The sequence below is a fragment of the Ochotona curzoniae genome, unplaced genomic scaffold (assembly GCF_017591425.1).
Source record: "Ochotona curzoniae isolate NIBS_2020 unplaced genomic scaffold, NIBS_Ocur_1.0 contig_430, whole genome shotgun sequence".
NCBI lineage: Eukaryota > Metazoa > Chordata > Mammalia > Lagomorpha > Ochotonidae > Ochotona > Ochotona curzoniae.
The window spans coordinates 19,498,914-19,519,694 of record NW_024466219.1 but is presented as its reverse complement, the minus strand read 5'-3'; the positions used below and the strand labels follow the sequence as shown (position 1 = coordinate 19,519,694).

The 20,781-nt window shown below is 44.1% G+C and overlaps 1 protein-coding gene across 2 annotated transcripts in view; it reads left to right on the top strand.

The window, feature by feature from the left end:
• Positions 1–20,781, top strand: part of KCNH1 (potassium voltage-gated channel subfamily H member 1) — a 312,341-nt gene that overhangs the window by 219,595 nt on the left and 71,965 nt on the right. For both annotated transcript variants that reach the window (XM_040985617.1, XM_040985616.1), the window contains exons 8-9: positions 2,924–3,123; positions 8,770–9,022. In XM_040985617.1, coding sequence (XP_040841551.1) covers positions 2,924–3,123; positions 8,770–9,022 — 453 coding nt within the window. The remainder of the gene's footprint in view (positions 1–2,923; positions 3,124–8,769; positions 9,023–20,781) is intronic.

The following is a 20,781-nucleotide window of genomic DNA, read 5'->3' as shown; positions in this document are numbered from 1 at the left end:
ATTTAATAGAAAGAAAAAATCTATCTCAGAAGTCATGGTATTATAATGAATCTATTTAAATGCATTCTTTTAATGAGATACTAAAGAAGGCCATTGCTCTTGTGGGGACTGGGGTCAGTGCGATACCACAAAAACACAAAGGAGGTCTTTGTGACGATGGAATGGTCCTGAATTTTTATTTTTTATTTATTTATTTTTTTTTTTTTAAAGATTTATTTTTATTATTTTTTTATTGGAAAGGCGGATATACAGAGAGGAGAGACAGAGAGGAAGATCTTCCGTCCGATGATTCACTCCCCAAGTGAGCACAACGGGCCGATACTATGCCGATCCGAAGCCAGGAGCCTCTTCTGGGTCTCCCACGCGGGTGCAGGTTCCCAAAGCCTTGGGCTGTCCTCGACTGCTTTCCCAGGCCACAAGCAGGGAGCTGGAAGGGAAGCGGGGCTGCCGGGATTAGAACCGGCGCCCTATATGGGATCCCGGGCGTGCAAGGCGAGGACCTTTAACCACTTGCGCCACCGCGCCGGGCCCGGTCCTGAATTTTTAATGTACTTGTTAAACAAATGATATGGTGATACGGTAGAACTACATTTCAGACGTCATCACAACGTGAAATTGTGATTGTGACAGGTGGTTTAGTTCTAGGATGCAACTTACATAATGGGGATGATTATTTGATGGATAGACAGAATCTATGTGTATTTTATGAGTTCCTGTGACTTCCATGCAGAGCAAGAAGCTGTGCCCTCTCACTTGATCTTTTGGCTCCTAGAAAAGTTACTTATATGTTGAAGTTGGGTTCTGAGAGGTGCATGGTCAGCTTGTGTTCAAGTTCATGGTAGGTCTGTGATGCTGGTGGCCTTTCTTGACTGGCTTTGTTCTTTGTAATGGAATGGGCTTCAAAAGGCCTGTGGTTACATGCCTGTAGCAGTTACCTTCAGCTCTGGGTCTGGAACTCCCATATGTTGTTGGAATTTCCATACACTGTCTATTGGAGAAATAAATGACCAACAGAGTCCCAGTGATTACTATCCCACTGCTTTAATTCAGTGAGCTAATTTTAGGTAGGAGGTTGATGTACAATGTAAACAAATGAGCAAAAACTAGGGCAAGGACTCCTTTGACTGAGGGAGGTAAGGAAGCTGAGACTTGGTGGTATTAGCTCCTGTGTTATAGGTTCTGCATGAGAGCTTGTTTGCAGGGATCTGTGTTATACAATGTTTAAATTACATCTTTAGTAAAGATGTTTCAAGAGAAAGAAAATACTAGATTCTTTATATATAAAATCCTGGAAAATGCTAGTCCAACTGGGAGGACATAAGAGATCAGTGGTTGCTGGGGGATGGAGAGTGGGGATGAGGGAGCTGGAAGATTTCAGAGAGGCATGACAGAACCTTTGGAGGTGACAAATATGTTCACTATCTTGATTGTAGTGATGGTTTTATGGGTGTACGTATTTGTCAAAATTTAACAGATCATATACCTTAAGCATGTATAGTTTATCAACTCATTAAAAACAATCAAAGCAAAGGCTTGTGAAATTTACTATTTTGACATTCTGTAAGTACTAGGATAGAATTACAGCCTAGGGATATGATGGCAAGGAGAGAATGGAGTCAGCTTTCAAACTCCTCATATCCTCAGGAAACAGACAAAGGAAGAGGGGTATTACTGCAAAGGTGTGTGACACAAACTCCCAGAAATGTGCCTAGTGAGTCACGAGTACCCTCGTGGTGACAGATGGAAAGGAGAAAGCAGTGGCCCTTGAAGTCAACATTTGACAACAAATAAGAGGGACAGGAGGTGGAGTTTTGTGATATCCTGCTTCTCCTTGCAGACAAAAACATAAGGGATGCAGCGGTAACAATTGGACCAAGTTTTTATGTCTCAGGGGAATCCTGAATTTATTCTCATCATGTAAAAGCCATGCTTCTTCCCCCCAGGGCCACAGCACTGTGAAGTAGATTGTTGTATTAACAGAAAATACGAAGCAAGGCTTTATCAAAGATGTAATCATAAGTACCAAGCAAGGACTTAGCAGAAAGTGAAGAAGGGGGATAACCCATCCTTCTTTGCCCTCTGCAGACTTGCTGTTGTTTACTTGTGATTATGCATTCAAGGTCTGTCAGCCTACTGCAGAAGGACTGAGTGTCTTATTTGCCATCCTGTCCCAGGGAGGTAAAATAGTGTTTGGCATGTAGCAGAGCTTGATAAAGATTGTTTGCTGATCGATTTGGATTTGTGGGAAGCACAAGGGCACACATTTAATGGGTGGTTCCAGGCATAGCTCAGATCAGGCCAATGAAAAGAATATATAAACCTAGTGGTTAAATATAAATATTTAACCTAGTAGTTAAGATGTGTGTCCCATGTCAGAGGGTCTGGATTTGACTCCTAGTTCTAGCTTCTGACTCTGGCTTCTAACTGACTGCTTAAGTAATTGAGTTCCTATCACTTACATGGGAGATCTGGATTAAGTTTCCAACTCCTGGCTTTGGCCTGACTCAGTCCATTGTTGACTAATGCGGGCATTTGGAGAATAAACCAGTGGATGGGGGCTTACTCTCTGCTTCTCCTTCTCTCTGTACATCACTCTGCCTCTCATGAAAGAAATAAAGAATAAAAAAATTATTATACAAAGAATGTATAAAATGAAGCAGTATAACCCCCACCATCTATACCCTAGCTCTGCCCCCAACCTTTTGCAGCTTTGCGTTTTCCCATCCACACAATGTGTTTGCACTACAGGCTTCCTCTTAGGACACCTTCTTGGGATCCCCTTCCCAGAGGCTCCAGGTAGGAGGTTGACCTGGGAGGGTCAGGACAGTCTGCCCTGGGGACTGCTCTGAACAGGTTGGTCCTTTAGGGCTCCAGGATCAGGCACCAATCACATGCTGTCTCTTGTCCTCCTCCTCACCTCTAGCACTTCTCTATGCCACCATCTTCGGAAACGTGACGACCATTTTCCAACAGATGTACGCCAACACCAACAGATACCATGAGATGCTCAACAGTGTCCGGGACTTCCTGAAGCTCTACCAGGTGCCGAAAGGATTGAGTGAGCGGGTCATGGACTATATCGTGTCCACTTGGTCCATGTCCAGAGGCATCGACACAGAGAAGGTAAGGAGGGCAGGAGCTCAGATCAGATACTTGGCGCTGCTGTCCCAGGGTGGGCTGTTCTCATATCTGGCTGTGCCTTGAAGATCTGCTTTTCCCGGTCTCTGTCCAGGGGGTTAGGTGGCTTCTAAATTAATCTTACTCCAGGCTAGCTAGCAATGAAAAGCCATTATTTAAGAAACTGGAGAGGCAGCTGTGTCTCCTAAAGAACTAGCAGGCCAACTGTCCAGGGCAGAATTTTCCAAACTTAGATGATGATAGACATTAGCTTGTGACTAGGATAGAGTAATAAATATTCCTGGTTTTCATTTTGCCCCAGGCTCTACTGTTGTAACCATGATGTTCATCTTGTCTTTGTTCAGACTTTTGATATCTTGTTCCTCATGAATTTTTTGGCATGAACTTGAATTTTTTAAAAATGCAATAACCTATGATTTATCTTGATACCGTGTTTTTTGACATTCCTTTAAAATATATATCCAAGGTGATTTCCTTACTCACCTCACTTGTTCCATCTAGATTACATTGATAGTGTGAGAACTTGGAGAGGCAGGGAGAGAATATTTGGATTTATTTTAAAAGATTGTTTATTTACTTGAAGAAGCAACACAGAGAGGGAGACACAGAATTTCCAGCTGCTGATTCATTCCCCAAATGAATATAGGGCCAGATATAGCCCAGACCAAAGCCCAGAGCCAGAAAATCCATCCTGTTCTCCCACATAGCTGGTAAGGGCAGAAGTCTTTGGTCCATCTTCTGCTGCCTACCCAGGTATATTAGCTGGAAGCTAAATTGGAAGTTGAGTAGCTGGACTTGAACTGGAACTCTGATATGAAATACCAGTGCTGCAAGTGGCAGCTTAAGTTGCTGCCCCACAGAACTGGTCCTGCAGAAAGGTATTTTAAACAAATGCGCAGATAATCCCATTCCTCACATTAGTTTGGGAAATGGCAATCCATGGTTTGTGCTTTAGTCGTTAATGGACTAATAAACTTGACCCTGGCTTTAGCTTATTGCCCTTGCTAGGCATCCAATTTCCTGCCTATAAAATGGAAGGAATGATAAAACCCTGTTACTATACACCAAATTGCATTATTCTAGATATATTTTAGTGAGCTAAAGAAAATTTGGAGATACCAAAAAGAATAGAGAAGAGAATATTTTTCTCTGCCTCTGTCTTTTTAACCTCATCTTCTTCCTTTATTTGCAGTCTCCTTTTGAGAGAGTGAGGAAAGCTGTGATAACACTCTGGCAGAAACCTACGAATTCATGCAATGTCAAATTCAATTGGCTTGGGAGTTGGCTATCCATGCTCCTGATCATCTTCTAGTAGAACAGTTGGTTGAGAATATTGAAAGTCTAGAAGGAAAAATTGAACTAAGTTTAATTGATCCTCAAAAGGGACATTATTTTTTCTTGCTGAATCTTTCCTGTAACACCAGTGCCACTTGAACATGCAATAAAAACAAATATGAGTGGTCTTCCAAAAGGTCATGGAGGACAGGTGTTTGACCAGGTGGATAAGACACATATTAAGAGGATTGCATCCCTGATTCTAGTTCCTGATACCAGCTTCCTGCTAATAGTAGTGGTAGCCCAAGTAATTGTGTTCCTGTCATCACTGTGGGCCATATGTATTGAGTTCTGGGACCTAAGTTAGGCCTCAGCTTGGACTGGCTTTTGAGGATATTTGGGGAATGAACCAGTAGATGGGAGCATTCATTCTCTTTCTCTGTCTCCCATTCCCTGTGCCTGTCAAATAAACAAGTTTATTTTTGAAAAGTTCATAGAAAACATATTTTATGAAAAAATGACACACGAATTCCAAATTTTTGTGGCACAAAAGTAAACTTATCTTTTAAAATTCATTTTTCCATGATCTTGCTGAAGTCCTTTTGTATTTGGCTTCTCCTACTTTTCTTGGCCCCTACCATGGTTCCTGTTGAGGTTTTAGAAAAACGTTGGGGAAGGGGTTGACTACCAGGTCTTTGCAGGGCTGAGAACAAGAAACCTAATTCATTTTACTAACTGCTTCCAATCAGAAGTAATGGCAAACCCTGGCTTCGAAGCCAGTTTTATCTGATTTCCAAGATAGTGCTTTTTTTGGTTGTTTTTTTAAGTTCCTTTATGTCTGATTTTAAACATGTCCTCAAGGGGAGAAGGATGAAGCCAAATGGAGCTGTACTAATTTTCCGGTGGGCAGGGCAGCCTTGGAGCTGGTCCTAATTCCTGGCTTTGCAGCCACCTGCCCCAGCTGTGCCCATTGTTTCTGCTTTTCCTCTTCCACAATGCTTGTAGATTTTGTGGGTTCCAAGGAACTGGTAGAGCAGAAAGGAACTTTGATCTCTCTCTACCCTGGGGCTCCTCTTCCCAGGCACTAGGATGCCTTTATAAATCTGATTTTCTGGCAAAAAGCCTTTCACCACCCTCTTTAAAAGACTGGGCGGGGTGGCTGCCCATGGGAGACAGCATGGTCATCATGCCCTTCACCCATGCCCTCTGCTGCCTCACTTTCCTGGCAGGCTGTGGGAGTTGTTCCCTCTCTTGATCCAAATGGAAGAAGGAGTAGCCATGAACTCAATTGTGGCAGACCCCCTGCCAAGCCCTGCCAGGCTGGAGCTGGCTGCTGCTCCAGCAGGAACCCTGGCACGCAACTGCTTGGCAGAGAATCAGTCTTGTAGTTCCCTGCCTCTCCCTGGCTTCCCTCTTATCCATTCAATAACAGAATGGTTTGTTTTGATCAGGGGCCCAGTGCTGGGATGTTCTGGTTTTATCAGTAATTAACTGCTGACCTTGAATACATCATTTGTCTCTCAAAAATCAGTTTCCATGTCTGAAATACAAGAAAGCTGGCTGACCTTCAAGACCCAGTGACATCCAAGAGTCTTTCAGCTATGACCTTATGACCTTCAAAGCCGGTCGTTTCTTTGAAAATATAAAAAATGAGAGGTCACAGGCATGGAATCCCAGAATTCTAGAGTCACATTCCAATTGAAGACCCAAGGAAAGAATGGAATATTGCCTCAGGTGTTCTGTGTAACGTGGGCTGAAGCTTGGGCCTGAACACTGATCTGCCCTTCTTTTAGCTCTGTCTCTTTCCCATTCAGCCTGGGGGAGGTTCCACTAGCCTGCTCTGCAGATTGTTCCTGTGGCCAGTGAAACCACTGGTGAATAACAAGGGTGGTCCCTACTTGGAACTGGAGCAGAAGGGGAAGGTGACGCAGAAAAGCAGGGGGTTTGCAGAGCTGAGCTCCTTCCTCCTTTAGTCTGAGTAACCCACCCACCCCAGAGTGGAGCCAGTAGGTGGAAATGACCGATGGCCATGACAGTGTGTGGTTTGTCCACTCCCAATATCCTGGCTGCCTCACACAGCACCATCAGTCAGCTCTAGGGGCAATGCCATGAATAAAACATTGTGTTTGTGCCAGGCCTCAATCACTCGCAGCAAAAGCCCAACCCAAGGAAAACCAAACGTTTTTAAAGGTGAACTCACCTGGAGAATAAATCTTGGTTCCCAACTGCTAGGCGCTCCCTGAATATCTGCCTACAAACAGTAAACCCAAATTTTATGTGCATTTATGCAGGACCCTTGATTTTTATTTTAAATAATGTGTTTATTTTCATGAAATGTAGAGTGATAGGAAGTACATGCACACACTTTTTGTATCTGGCTCACTCTTCAAATGCCCACAAACTCTCGGGCCAGGGCTAGGCCAGGCTGAAGCCAAGAGCTTGGGACTCCATCCAGGTCTTCCACATGAGCAATAGGGGTCCAAGTACTTGGCCATCATCTGTTGCTTCCCAGGTACATAGTAGAGGGCTGGATCAAAAGTGAAAAAGAAAGGGTCTTAAACAAGCACTCTGACATGAGATATGAATGCAAGCTATACAAGTGATGGCTTAAACCATTATCCCACAAGCTTCTCACTTTTTCAGAAGATGAGACACCTGTGGCCTTTCAGAGTTCCTATTTTACTTAGGAAGGTGATGCCAGTCAAATTACAAGCCTATTTGTTTTGGCTGGAATCTAACCGAGGCTCTGAGTCAAGCTCCATACTGTGAGATCCCAGCTTTGCTGTTTTCTACGTGGCAACTTGGCAAGCTTAGCCAGGTTTGAGTTTTTAAAATGCTCAAATTGTGGTCCTTCTATAGCCGCCTTTTCTTCCTTATTATTTTTCTTCAACAGCACTAAGTCTTGGTTATTCTTATTTAAAATTAATTTTTACTTGAAATACAGAAAGGAGCAGATACAGGTCTCCTATCTGCTGGTCAGTCGCTCCCTAAATACCCACAACAGCTGAGACTGAGCCGGGCTGAAGCCAGGAGCCAGGAATTCCATCTGGATCTCTCACGTGGTTGGTAGGGGACCAACTAGTTAAACTATTACTTGCTATCTCCCAAGAGACAAGAAAGAATCAAGAAAAGAAGCAGGATTTGAAGCCAGATACCTCAATATGGGTGCGGGGGTTGGGGGGAATCTTAACTCTGTGCTGAAACCCTCCTCCTATTCTTTCTGTGCTAGGTGGTCAGTTATTTAAGGACAGAAAATTTTTCAACACAACATCTTCAGGTCCTAGAATAATGCCTTATATGGCATAAATTGTTCTGTACTTTAGGATTAATTGAGAAAAGGATTTTAAAGTGCTTAGGAGTACCTAGCACACAGCAAGTGCTCAGGAAAATTGTTTCTATATCCTATGTTCCATATTCTGTCCATCAATGGATCATGTCATCAAAATACACTCTCTAGCTTGCAGTCACCACACAGCACAACATGGCACTAGATGTTATTTCTCCTAGGTAATGAATTTACTTGTCTAATCTGTCAGTTGTACAGAAGAGAGCCTTTGAATGTCCCCAACACAAGGAATTGATAACTGTTTTGGGTGATAGACATGCTGATGCCCCTGATTTGATAGTCACACAGGTATCATGCATACATCAAAATGCTGCATCCTATAAATAGACTCCTGCTATGTATCAGTCAAAATTCTTTCATTCACTCTGCATTTGGCCCCTTCTCAAAGGCCAGTATCCAGAGTGCCTTTCTTGCCTTACCTGGATGAGTGTGGGAAGAACCTGCTGGGCTCCTTGCTCTGTTCTTGCCATGCTGCAGTCAGAGCTGTGTGAGCCACTCTTTGGCTGTTGCTCTTAATATCCATCAGCTCATACTATTCCCTGTTGACAAAAGTTGTCCAGTATGTCCCTGTCATGATCAGAATCAAACCAAAGGCCCCTCATACCCTGAATGTCTCTGGTGCTTGGCTTCCTCTCTGAGCCTCATCCATTCTGCCCCTCAGAGCCTGTATGTGTACTTTGCTATTGTAATGACACCCTTTCACTCTGGTTCATTGGGCAGGAGTCAGCTTGCAGGTCACCTTCTCAGTGAGGCATTCCCTGGCCACTTGTCTGGAGGTATTCCACAAACTTCCAGCTCCAATTCTGAGTTCCTTGGCCTAAGCATTTAGGTTGGACTGTTTCAGACCCTTTTCTCTCTTCTGTGGAATGCTCCAGGCAGGTAGGGGCATTGACTTGAAGAATTCAGTCTGTCTGGCTTCCCAGGTGTTACATCTGCCCCCGGGAGGCTGAGGGCATTGGGCTGGGGTCACAGTGAAAATCCTCATGCTGTCTCTTCTTGTGCTTGGCCAGGTTCTGCAGATCTGCCCCAAGGACATGAGAGCTGACATCTGTGTGCACCTGAACCGCAAGGTGTTCAAGGAGCACCCGGCCTTCCGACTGGCCAGCGATGGCTGCTTGCGGGCCCTTGCCATGGAGTTCCAGACGGTGCACTGTGCCCCAGGGGACCTCATCTACCATGCAGGAGAGAGTGTCGACAGCCTCTGTTTTGTGGTCTCTGGCTCCCTGGAGGTGATCCAGGATGACGAAGTGGTGGCCATCCTAGGTAGGTGCTGCCAATGCTGCAGAGACTGTACTTGGGGTCGGCTTAGCTATTGGGCAGTTCACTGTCACTGCCACCTTTAACCAGAAATTCCTCATACCAGGCAGGGACAGTTGCTTCATCTATTCAGTAAACAAATATTTGAATGTCTGTTTTGTGTTAACTGCTATTTGAGGGATGTCTCAAGATGACAATAGTGATGACAATAACAACAAAATGGATGTTATCTTCAGATGGCTCTTAGTCCAGTGGGGGAGATAAATACATAAATATTTGCATACAGAACAGGAGAGGCTTTTAGCCCAGTTCTCAGGTGGGAAGACTTCTTCGAGGAAGTAGCACCAAAGTTGACACCTAAAATATGAGAATGAGATAGCCGGCAAAGAAGAGATATAAAGGCATATTCTGAGAAAGGAGAAGCCGTATATGTGATCCCTGCAAAGGGAAGGAGACGTGATTCATTGATGAGCTACAAGTTGTACACTATGGCTGCAGCATGGAGGACAAGGATACAGCTGAGCGTCAGGAATCCATAGCAGCCCCATGACTTAGGTTACATTTGGGGGGACAAGAGGAATTGTTGGAAGTAAAGGAGAGGCATGATCATGTTTGTGCTATGGAATTATGACTGTAGCTGCAACTGGGAGGGTGGATTGCAGAGGGAGAGCCTGAGGGAGGGGCGGCAGGTTGGGAACATCTTTTCTAGGGGCTGGTTAATGGTGGCCTGAATTGATGTTATAGCAGGCAGATGGAGTTAAGATATTTAAAAAGTAGAACAATAGAACCTGGTGCTGGATTTGCTAAGAAGGGTGGAGGAGGAGTCAGTGAGAACAATAGACTCTCTCATTTCATAAGGGAAATTCGTTCAGCACGCACAGTAACAGTGAATATGGGAGGAGGAGGTGGAAGTTGCCATGAAGGGATGTTTTGGTTTGTGGGACATTGAGTATCAGAGACTTTGGAGAAATTGATCTGATTTTCTCAGGCCACTAGAGTTGCTCTTCATTGAGACCTGTCTTCATGGGAGCAAACCATGCTCATAGTAATAATAATAGTCACCATGATAGTCATGTAAACCTTGCCAAGCATTTTACCCACAAATTCTCTTTTCTTGCCCATAGTATCCCTATTAGACAAGTTTGTCATCCACAGTTTGACCTTGGGATAATCCAAGTTCAGATAGATTCAGGAAATTTAATCATGGCTGAAGAGCTCCTTGGAGTCTGAAATCTGGAATCTCCCTGCCTATGAAAGCTTTCCTCCCATCCATGTTGCACTTCCACAATCCTGACAAGTGTGATTGCGGTATGGCAGCCGTTGAAGTTGTCAGGCACTACTGGGTAGTATAGACATGTGCTATGATTTCTTAGAAAACCGAGACACACATGAAGTTAGACTAGAAATAAGATTGATATACTCAAGTTATGTAACAACACAGAAAGACGTTTAAACAAGGAAGAAATCCATAATCTGTTCCTACTTGACATCAGAATAAACTTTTATCCAGCTTCCTTCTGGCTTCTCTGGTCCCAAGGCAACTCACCTGCTTGATTACATTTTTTCTCAGGTTAACATGAGAGTAATTTGTATTCCTGCACTGTGAGCTGACAGATGGTCAGACAGAGATGGGGGTAGAGATTGCGGGAGAGGTAGAGGTGGAGCTGTTAGCTAAAACAAGTGTTCTGCTTTCTGTAGTGGCCGCCGACCCCTGCAGGCCTGTTACTCAGTCCTTATGGCCTTGTTTCTGAAAAGTGAGATTCGACTGTGTGAGGAAGGACACATGGAGGTTAAAGAAACTGCTCTGATGTATGTGAAGAAAAAAAAAGGAGTGTTGGTCTACCTTCAGTACTCATTTGTGTCCTTAATAAAGAGGGCTTCTATTGGTCAAGACTGTTAGAGTATTTTGATGAGAAGAGTCACCAAGGACTGGTGAGCAGCAATCCTTTGGATCAGAATTAACCTTGGCACTAGGGTGTCTTCCATCAGATGCTTTTCCAAGGAAACTAGTCTAGTAATGAGCACCATCTTCCATTCCTATCTATGCTTGGTGCATCTTCATTGTCTTGCTCCAGCCAGCTGCACTCTTAGGAGTTGGTTCGAGTGGCAGATTGGGCACTGAAGTAGGAAAGAGTTGGAGAGGGATGAGGAAAGCAATTACACCCTGGCTCCTTCTTGTTGCCCTCTCTGCCTAATCTAATGGCAGTCAGCCAAGACTCACTTCTCTGTTGATTCACTTGGCCAGACCACTTCTCCAGATCTAGCCTCCTGCCTCCCACCCTTCTGGGTGTCCTTCCTCCACCAGTAAGTGAAGTGGAGATGGGATCTTGGAATAGCCCAGAAGCTTTGGATTCGAACTGGTTGTTGCCTTCTAGTTGTCCAAATTTTGAAATCATATCCCTGTTTTATCCCTAGAATATAGCTGAGGGTCTAAAAAGTTGTTTGGGCTTAGGGTTATGAGAAAACAACCATAGTTCAAGTGGTTGTTATTCTATGGAAAAGTGAGTCTTATGAGTCAATCTGACCTCTGGACCAAGAGGTATAAGAGATTCCAGGTCATTTGTTCCTGTAAACATAGGCTTTGAGTATTTTTGTTGAAAATATTTGTGGGTCAGTGAACTGGCATCAATGTTTTTTCTTGAAAAAGGGTTCCAGCATCAGTTGGGCAGTAGCATTAGATCTTTATTGTCCTTTGATGGCCTTTAAATGTTTACTGAATAGCTACTCTGAAGGCAGGGTGGGGATGCAATAGAATACCAAACATAAGCACAGCTTTTTAAGAAGGTGCAACAAGTAGAGGAGACTGACCTTAGGAAGACGAGCCTCACTCTGACAAGTGTTACTCTAGAGAGCATCCACCTGTTAATGATGGATCATAGGATGAGCATTATTGAGTAGCTACTCCTGTGCTCCAGCCACAAAGGAAAACATCCAAGGACTTCTAGTTAATCTAAGCAGGAGGCATTATAAGAGCCCAGAGCTTATCTGTTGCATTTTTATGCACCCAGGTCTCTTGTTAGCAGTGTTCAGCCATTCAGATTCTCCTAATATGCATCCTCCTTCCAGTTCCAATATGTTAGCCTCCCCTGCATAGTCTGTTTAATTTTAGCACAGATTCCAAGAACGAGGAAAAGGGCCAATATTCCAAACTGAATGTGTTTCATATGCATCAAAAAATAAAGCCCTTTCTAATGAAAATCTTCTGTTAGAATGCTTTGCAAATATTTGTGACTGTAGCCCATCATATAAAATGCATAATACATTGCTAACAAGTACACATAGGTATACAAAATTCTACATATAATACAGTACTTTTATTGCTGCATTAAATTCCACCTGGTGCTTTCTATCAAGTTGTATCCTCTTTCATTAAAGAAAAAAATTGAGTACCATGCACCACTAAATTGCTTTCTTGACCTGTTCACAGCCCGTAGTTCAAAAACTTAGTCTCATAAACCTAGACAATATCTTTGTTGGATTGAGAGCTATGCTGTCCCCTGAGGACAGAGAGCATTATAGAAATCTCTTACCATCTCCTGTGCCTCTGCTGTTCGCTCTGCCTTGATTTTGGCATGACATCCTCCCAATATCCTCTTTGGAATTCTTTCAGCATAATTTCATGGATTGTCAATGTAGGTTATTGACTCCTTGAAATAAATTCATGTTTTTCAAGATGTGCATTTTATTCATGAATATTTTTTATCCATTAGATTTATAAAGAGTAATTTTTTGTGATTTTTAAATTAAACATTGGGAGAAGAGCTTGAGTGCCATTTTGCCCCTGGTCAGAAGCTATCTTGGTTTTTCTGTGTTACAGGTGAGTCACAGACTGGAGTTAGGACTGTGCTTAGGTGTGTGAAGTACTTCATGTATCTAATAAAAGTGTGGCATTTATGTTTTTATTGCACTATAATTTAGTGTTCCTGTAGTAGCTTTTATGGGTTTTGCTTTTTCATATTTACTTTGTGTGTTAATCATAGTTCATCTTGTGCCTTCTTGTTCTGTTATATTTCTATTGGACAAGATAGAAATTTTGTGGCCAGGTCTGCTGAGCCACAGGACAAGCCCTGAAGGAGAAGATTTAACTGCAGCTTGGCTCTGCACTGACTATTTATAGGAGTTAATCACTGTTTAAGAGTCCCCTAGGTTTCTACTAAACTCATCACATGACAACAGTTGTGTGCTTACTCACCTCTCTCTACACCAAGCCTGACAGCTTTTGATACGCTGTCTCTGGCTTCTAGCACATGCCCAGTAACCAGAGGGCACCAGGGAACAAATTGGAATTGAAAAGAAGGCAGAGGCTGATCTGGGAATGACCCTGGGGTCTAGACTAAAGTCCTGGACTTGATCTTACAGGGATGAGGAACTCCGAATTTCAGGCAGGAGAATGGCAAGCAGATTTGGATTCCACAAACAGGTGTGGAGACTATAACAGGGAGGCTTGCAGCAACAGCGAGGCCCTGCCTCCGCCTTAGGCAGGGAGACAAAGCTGAGGTTCACAGCTCTCCGGAGGGAGACTCTTCGGGATATGGGGAGAGCCAGTGGTTTCCATGGTGACTGCAGAGTCTGCAGGGCCAGAGGAAAGATAAGATTGTTCTGTTGATTGTATAGATTGGAAACAGATCTGGACATGGCTCTCAACTCAGGGGAACCCTTTGCTATTTGTACAGGGGCCCCAACCTTACAAGGAGGGACAACAGCCTTGAGGGGAAGTGGGAGGGCCTGGCTTATGTGCCAAAGATTCCACTCACAATACTGTCATTGTTGAGTTACGGTTCATAGGAAGGGGGTTCCAAAAAATTGATGAAATTGCATATTCTGAAGAAACTATGCACGAATTTCATTTTTTTTTGCATCCAAGTTAACTGATATTTTAATTTCATGCTCGTTGAAGTCCCTAACATGTATGTGTTCTCCCTAAATGCATAGCTAGATGCATAAATGCTTGTTCTGAAAGGAACTTTTGGTTTAGTAGTTTTTGGAGTGCCTCCTCCTTAGAGTCCCCAATTTAGAAGTCACATTTGTTTTTGCTTAGACGGTTAGCTTCTTTGGGTTCATGGACCTTGGTTAGAGAAGGAAGAAGCATCTGTTCATTCAGCAATTGCCACAACATAACGTGCTGCTGGTGTCTCTGGGAGTGTAGAGAGAATCCTCATTTAGAGGAGAGTGCCCTGTCACCTCAAGTGAGACAAATTCATTGTGACAATAGTCACACAGATACTTCTCTTTTAGGCTTCCAGCAGAGAACAGGGAAATGTCCATGGGGGCTGTGGCTGTTGAACTGGCTTGGGAAGGACCAGGATGAGTTTGATCAGCTGGGTTTTACAGGATGAAGAGGAGCAAACGGCTCTCAAGGCTTTAGGGCTGGGGTTTTTGGAGCCAGGATCAGTGGAGTCACTGAGCAGGAATTCCCTGGACCCACGGGCTCTCAGGGTAGTGAATGCAGGACTCAGCTGGGCACTGTGCCAAGTCCCAGCTGCTTCCAACAGATGCAGATTCTGTAGCTGAGGCTGGAGTCATGGGAGCTGCGGTGCTGGCAAGCACTGGAGATGACTCCATGCATCTGGTTAGAGAACAGCACTTGGAGTCGCGTGGCTGTAAGGTATTGTTGCTTGAGGTTTGGGCTGGCATGGAGTGATGATGGTGGTAAGCTAGGGAGGCAGGAAGCACCGAGCAGGGGACCTTTGATTTTGTTAACTTTTGGAAGTGGGGACCATGTAAGCATGGGCCATGTAAGGCCAGTGAAATCATTTGATCTGGCCCTGCCAGGGCAACTGCAGGAAGAGCTTGAAATTTAGTAAATCTGTGGCAGGGTGACTTTTTAAAATTTATTTTGAAAAAACTATCTATATACATATATACATATGTATATACTTATATCTAATGTACACATTTATAAGTATACACACATATATATACATATGTGCACATACCTACAAGTGTGTGTGTGTGTGTGTGTGTGTGTGTGTGTGTGTGTGTGTGTGTGTATAGATGGATGGATGGATAAGGTGGGAGAAGAGGGATAGAGAAATATCTTCTATCTTTGGCCTTGACTTCCCAAATGGTTGCAACCACCAGGGCTAATCTAGGCAGAAGCAAGGATCTTGTAACTCCATCCAGGTCTCCTGCAGGTGTGGCAGGGACCCCAGGTCTTGGGCCCACTCTGCTACTTTATCAGGTGCTTTAGCAGGGAGCTGGACCAGAAGTGGAAGCAATAAGGACTCGGAGTGGCTCTCACATATGGGGTGCCAGCACTGGAGGTAGCAGCTTAACTTGCTACGCAATGATACTCGGCCCATCAGGCTAATTTTTTTAAAGACTTTTTATTTTTCATTGGGAAGTCAGATATACAAAGCGGAGGAGAGACAAGAAGATCTTTCATCTGTTGATTCACTCCCCAAGTGGCCACAACAGCTGGAACTGTGCCAATCTGAAGCCAGTAGTCTGGAGCCTCTTCCAGGTCTCCCACAGCTGGGATAAGAACTGGTTCCCATAGGAGATCCCAGTGCAAGGTGAGAAATTTAGCTGCTAGGCTACGGTGCTGAGTCCATCAGGCTAATTTTTAAATTGATCATTTTTTTATAGCCCGTGAATGATGCTATCTATATATAAATAGATCTTGGCAGGGAGCCACAAGCTCTTGAGCAGGAGTTCAGGGCCCCCTGGATGGTAGTGGGACATAATGGGGGCTTAGTCTGTGGATAGTTCCAGACCTGGGAAACTAGAAACAGAAGTTTCTTTGCCATTAGAGCTATGACTTGTGAGGATGAATGAATTGGACAGGGAGACAGGGAGACAGGGAAGCCTTAAGGTAACTATGACTTAATGATAGAAATGAGGAGCATGAAGATGTGGAGACAGGGTAAGTTGGTCAAAAATGAAGTACAGAACAACCAGTTGAATTTGACTTTCACAGATAGCATGTAATTATTACTGTTAAGCTTCCTCTAAAATTGCATGAAATATGCTCATAAACAAAATTATTCACCTAGGCAAATTTAGTTTTAACTAAAAACCTGGCTTTTTATTTGCTCAGTGTGCCATCTCCAATGCAGGGGACAAGGGGAGGAAACCTCAGGCAGATAAAAGGTGGATGGGAGGAGCATATGCAGGAAAGGAGAGAGGGGGAAATTTGAAAACTGGGTAAGTGGGGAAGTGAGGTAAGTGGGGAAGTGAGGCAACGGGGGAGGAAAAGCTAAACCACAAGGGAGAGAATGAAGGAGGATGGTGTGGGACTCTTTTGGTTCTGGTGTGTTTAAACTCCCAAGAGGATATCCAAGGGGCAAGGCCAGAAGCTACTCGGAAGGATGGGCCTGCCACTGGAAAAGAGGAAAGAAACCAGAGCTCGAGTCACATTTCAGATTCACAGGAATAAACAGGAATTAACAGGGAGTGGAGGCAAATGGCAAATAAAGAGTATCTGACTGTGGTTTCAGAAGGACTATTTCAGAACCTTTTAAAATAATTGGACATAGAGCCACTCAATTGACTTACAAGGAAATTTAAGATATATTTAAAATTCTTATGATAGGGGTTAGGATCCCTGCATCCTGCATTGGGGTACTTGGATTAAATTCCTGGCTCTGTCTCCCAACATGAGCTTCCCGATCTAAGGCAGAGGATGGGAGCCATTTGTTACGGCTCAGTTAGCTGGCTTCCTACCATCCACCTGGGAGACCCAGGGTGTGTTTGCAGCTCCCAGCTTGGGTTCAGCCCCAGCCATTGTAGATTTGGGAGATGAACCAGAGGATAGGGGCTCTCTCCATCTGTTGGTCTTTCTGTTTTCAACACTTATTCACCCCTAAGTGCCTACAACATCACTGGACAAGGGGCTGAAGTCAGGATCTGGGAGTGCGAGCTGGATCTCCCAAATGGATGATAAGGACACAACTACTCAAACCATAACCTGTCATCCTCCCCATCTCCTCCCTGGGTGACTTTACACATAAATGCACATTAGCAAAAAGTTAGATTTAGGAGCAGAGCCAGGACTCGAACCCAGGCACTCGAATATGGGATACAAGTGTCCCTGTTAGTGGCCTGACTGGTAGGCCAAATGGAGAGCCATTGAACAAATTTTATAAAATGGTCTTTGAATACAACATCATCCCTATTAATGGTAGCAAATTAATACATAAAAGCACATTCTTACCAATATGTTGTAGAGAATATCTTGTTCATGAGATTGGAGCACATTTCATTTTCATTTTCATATTTGTCTTTCATTTCTTCCTCAAGAGAGCATGTGCTACTTTCAAAATGAGAAAAAGGTTTAACTTTTCAAGTAGGTCTTGAGAAAGAACCTTGTTTCAAGTTTCTCATTCTTTTGAAAAGATGTAATTTAAAAGAAGATATTTTCATTTTCAAATAAATGTCTTGACCAATTTTTTTTTCCTTTTTGGCCACTTCCAGGTGCAATCTGGCAAAATAATGGCGTGTATTTTCTTTATATAACACCCAAATCCTCCTGTCATTCTTGAAATGAAACATGGCTAGTGGTGAGGACAGAATAACTTCTCTTTTAACAAAAGTTAAAAAAAAAAATTTGTGCAAATACTTGTTACTTTACACATGAAGAAGCCGAACCCTTCACAAAATGCTTCCCAGGTTCTTGTGAGGTTGTGTGAGGGAAGGTGGGGTCCTCTACTGCAGTGTGCACTGCTTCCTACTGTCCCAGGGATATGGTGAAGAGGTTAGTGGAACATGATTGCCACTGGTCCCATAAAAGCGTTAGTTCATTGTCAAGGGATGAGCTGCACTGGGGAGTTTCTCGTTGAACACCTCAGTGTGGTGTTGATAGTCAATGGCCTTTCCATCAGCTGGAGCAGTTATGTTAAACTTGCACTCCTAACAAGGGGCTGTAGTAGGGAGGATCTGGAACTTGAGCAACTCAAATATGTGCATGCATTGTCCACAGGAAAAAGGTGTAGACAAGGTTGTTTCTTTTAATTCTGCTTTTTCTTAACCATTAAAAAGATTGGCTTGCAGAATCTTTAGCAGAAGATGGAGTTTTAATAGGAGTAACAACAGAAAGTTTTATGAACTAGGAGGAGCATCTGTCCCAGACCAGTCATGAGATGTTGAGGAAGGCTTCCAGACAGAGGTGATGTCTGAGCTGAAGGCCGCCAGGTGCTACCATGACTTTGGGGTTTAGGATGGGAGAGCCAAGTGTGAATGTTCCTTCCTCTAAGCGTCTGAAAAGATTGGGGAGATGGGTGTGGCAAAGAAAAGTAATTTGGTACACCCAGAATCCCATGTTCTCAAGAGTTGGAAAGTGGTGGATATGGCTGTGCCTTTGGGACAGTGGGAAGCCAGAAGAGAGTAGCCACCCTGGCTGCTGATTAGAGGGAGCCAAGGGTAGAGACCAGGGGAACAGCAGCAAAACAGGCTGAGAAGTGAGAGGTCTGACATGACTCCTGAGTCCACGGCTGCTCTGATGACCTGGTTGGGACAGGCAAACTTAGCTGGGTGCAGGACCAGTTCCATCTTTACTCCTGAGGGTTTGAGCTGAGGCAAAGTGGCTGTCCAGAACCAGGGGAGGGGAGTGCTGGACATTTTCAGGTGTTAATGCATCCGATTTGATGAAATGAATTGTTGATGACACCAGTACTGTATGGCCCATTAGCAAATTATGTGGCCAGTGAAACGGACACATCATTGATTTCAAGACACAATCTGATTACAGAGATAGAAAGTGCTGAACATAAGTATATGCTAGAAGTAAAGAACTGTAACATGTGAAGGACTAGAAAAGTGTCTTTCAGCTTTCTCAGCCAGTAGAGTCCGGTTGATGATGTTGATGATGGTGAGAGTAGCACCAGTGGAGTATGGGGTGAAGGGGATAGAGTTGGGTTCAGGGTACTCAATAAGCTACCTAGATCTCCCAGACTTCTGGACTGAGAGAGAGAGACGGTGAGACCGGTCCAGGTCCAAACCTCTCCCTTTATTTCCCAGATTTGCCTGATATTAGAGAATGTGCCTTGTGAGGGAGGCCTAAAGGGCTTCCCAGGGTCCAGCCCTAGAATTAGAGCTGCTTTGGCAGGCTGAACAGCACAAGACTCAACCTTGTGGCATGACAGGAGAAGGACACCATGTTAAGGGCAGGCAGGGAACTGAGAGCAAGGGTCTGTCCTATTCACACCAGCACATTGTTGGAAGATAGAGGTTATGATGTTCCAGGAGCCATCTTCCCATGGAAGGAAGTATCAGGAGCATGGGTCCAATTCCACCCCTGTCTGCTTCATAGCACGGACATAGAGGTGGTGTCAACAAGACCATCCAGAGGTCTAACTGATGAGGGAGAGTGAACACAATCCAAGCATCCTTCTTCGTGCCTTACCACCCAGCATTTTGTACTGCTGCTTGGAGAACTTTCCTGTTCTTTCCCCACCTATCTAAATTCTGGTGCCTTACCCTGTAAGACTGGCTTGGTCCCCAACTCACCTGTGATGTCTCCATGATTCCGCTTAGTGCAGCCTTTGAGGGTTCCAGCTCACAACCTTTCTGTTGATGCTGTCTTACACTCCATCCTTCTATACATGTGTAAGTGTTGGCATTAGGGAGGCAATGACATGGAGCCAGAGTTCACAGACCACCTGAACTCATCCTACATCCGGGTATGTTAAGTCCAAGTCTCCTCTTCAGTTCTCAGAAAGACATGTAAGACGCAGAAAGCTTCTGTCCAACTCTTCCATAGTACTGCTCCCGGCACAGGAACCAAAAATTTAATTATCCACTCCTGCAACTTGAATTTCAGGACTTGACAAGCTGCCTACAAGTCCAGTTTCAGCTTGTTGGGGGCTTCCACTGCTAACATAGGACCCTCCTCCTCTTTAGTCACAGAAGAATTCTTTGAATCCGTCTGTTCCTGGCTCCCGTCTAGCCTGTGGGTGTCTCCAGCACTAACTTGGACACTCCACCCTGCTTGGTGAACTGGAAAACTCTTGCTCATCCTTTGAAACATGCTCACATCTCATCTTGCATCCCTAGCCAGAGCTATTCCCAATTGCAAGCTCCCTTCTCAACATGTTTCCCTCTTGGAGTTGAGCATCTCCAGCCACATGTGTCTCCACCACATGGAAAGTACTCCCTGGCTGAATGCCATCAGTAGACAAAATGGTATCTTAACAAACCTTACCCAGCTGTAGTTTACCTTAGTTTACCTGGGTAATTTACCTGTACTGGGTAGCAATACCCATCTTAGGGCTGTTGGAAGATTTAGGTGACTGAATACAAGTGAAGAACTAAAACAAGAACTCAATAAGTAACAGATACTATGAAAGGAGAATCCACTTGAATTCAGTGCCTCAAGTACCCCCAGGCTCAGTTTAAAGACAGGAAATGGTTCCAGGGCCAGGATTCCCTGATGTCCCTGGGAAGGAAGAATAAGTAGTGTAGAGAGCAGCCTTCTGAATACACTGCTTCTGGTACCTCTCCCAGCTGCCACTCTATGGGAGTCCCCAAGAGAGAGGATAATCCAGTGATTTAAAGAGCTACTCAACCAGTTAGGAGTGTGCAGAGTTTGCAGGGTGCATAGGTGAGTCCTTAGCTGTATGAAGAAGCGGGGCACTTTTGTTTTTGATGATTAACAAATACAACACTAGTACCACATGTCTCCCTAAGGAAGTGAAGAAGCAGGATATTCAAGATGTGGAGTTATCCAGAGGCTTAGGAATGACTTTCAGTTTTCACAAAGAGCCAGTGCCTTAAGCCTTAGGGCTTTTGCATATGCTGTTCCTAGAATCACTCTGTGCCTGGAATTA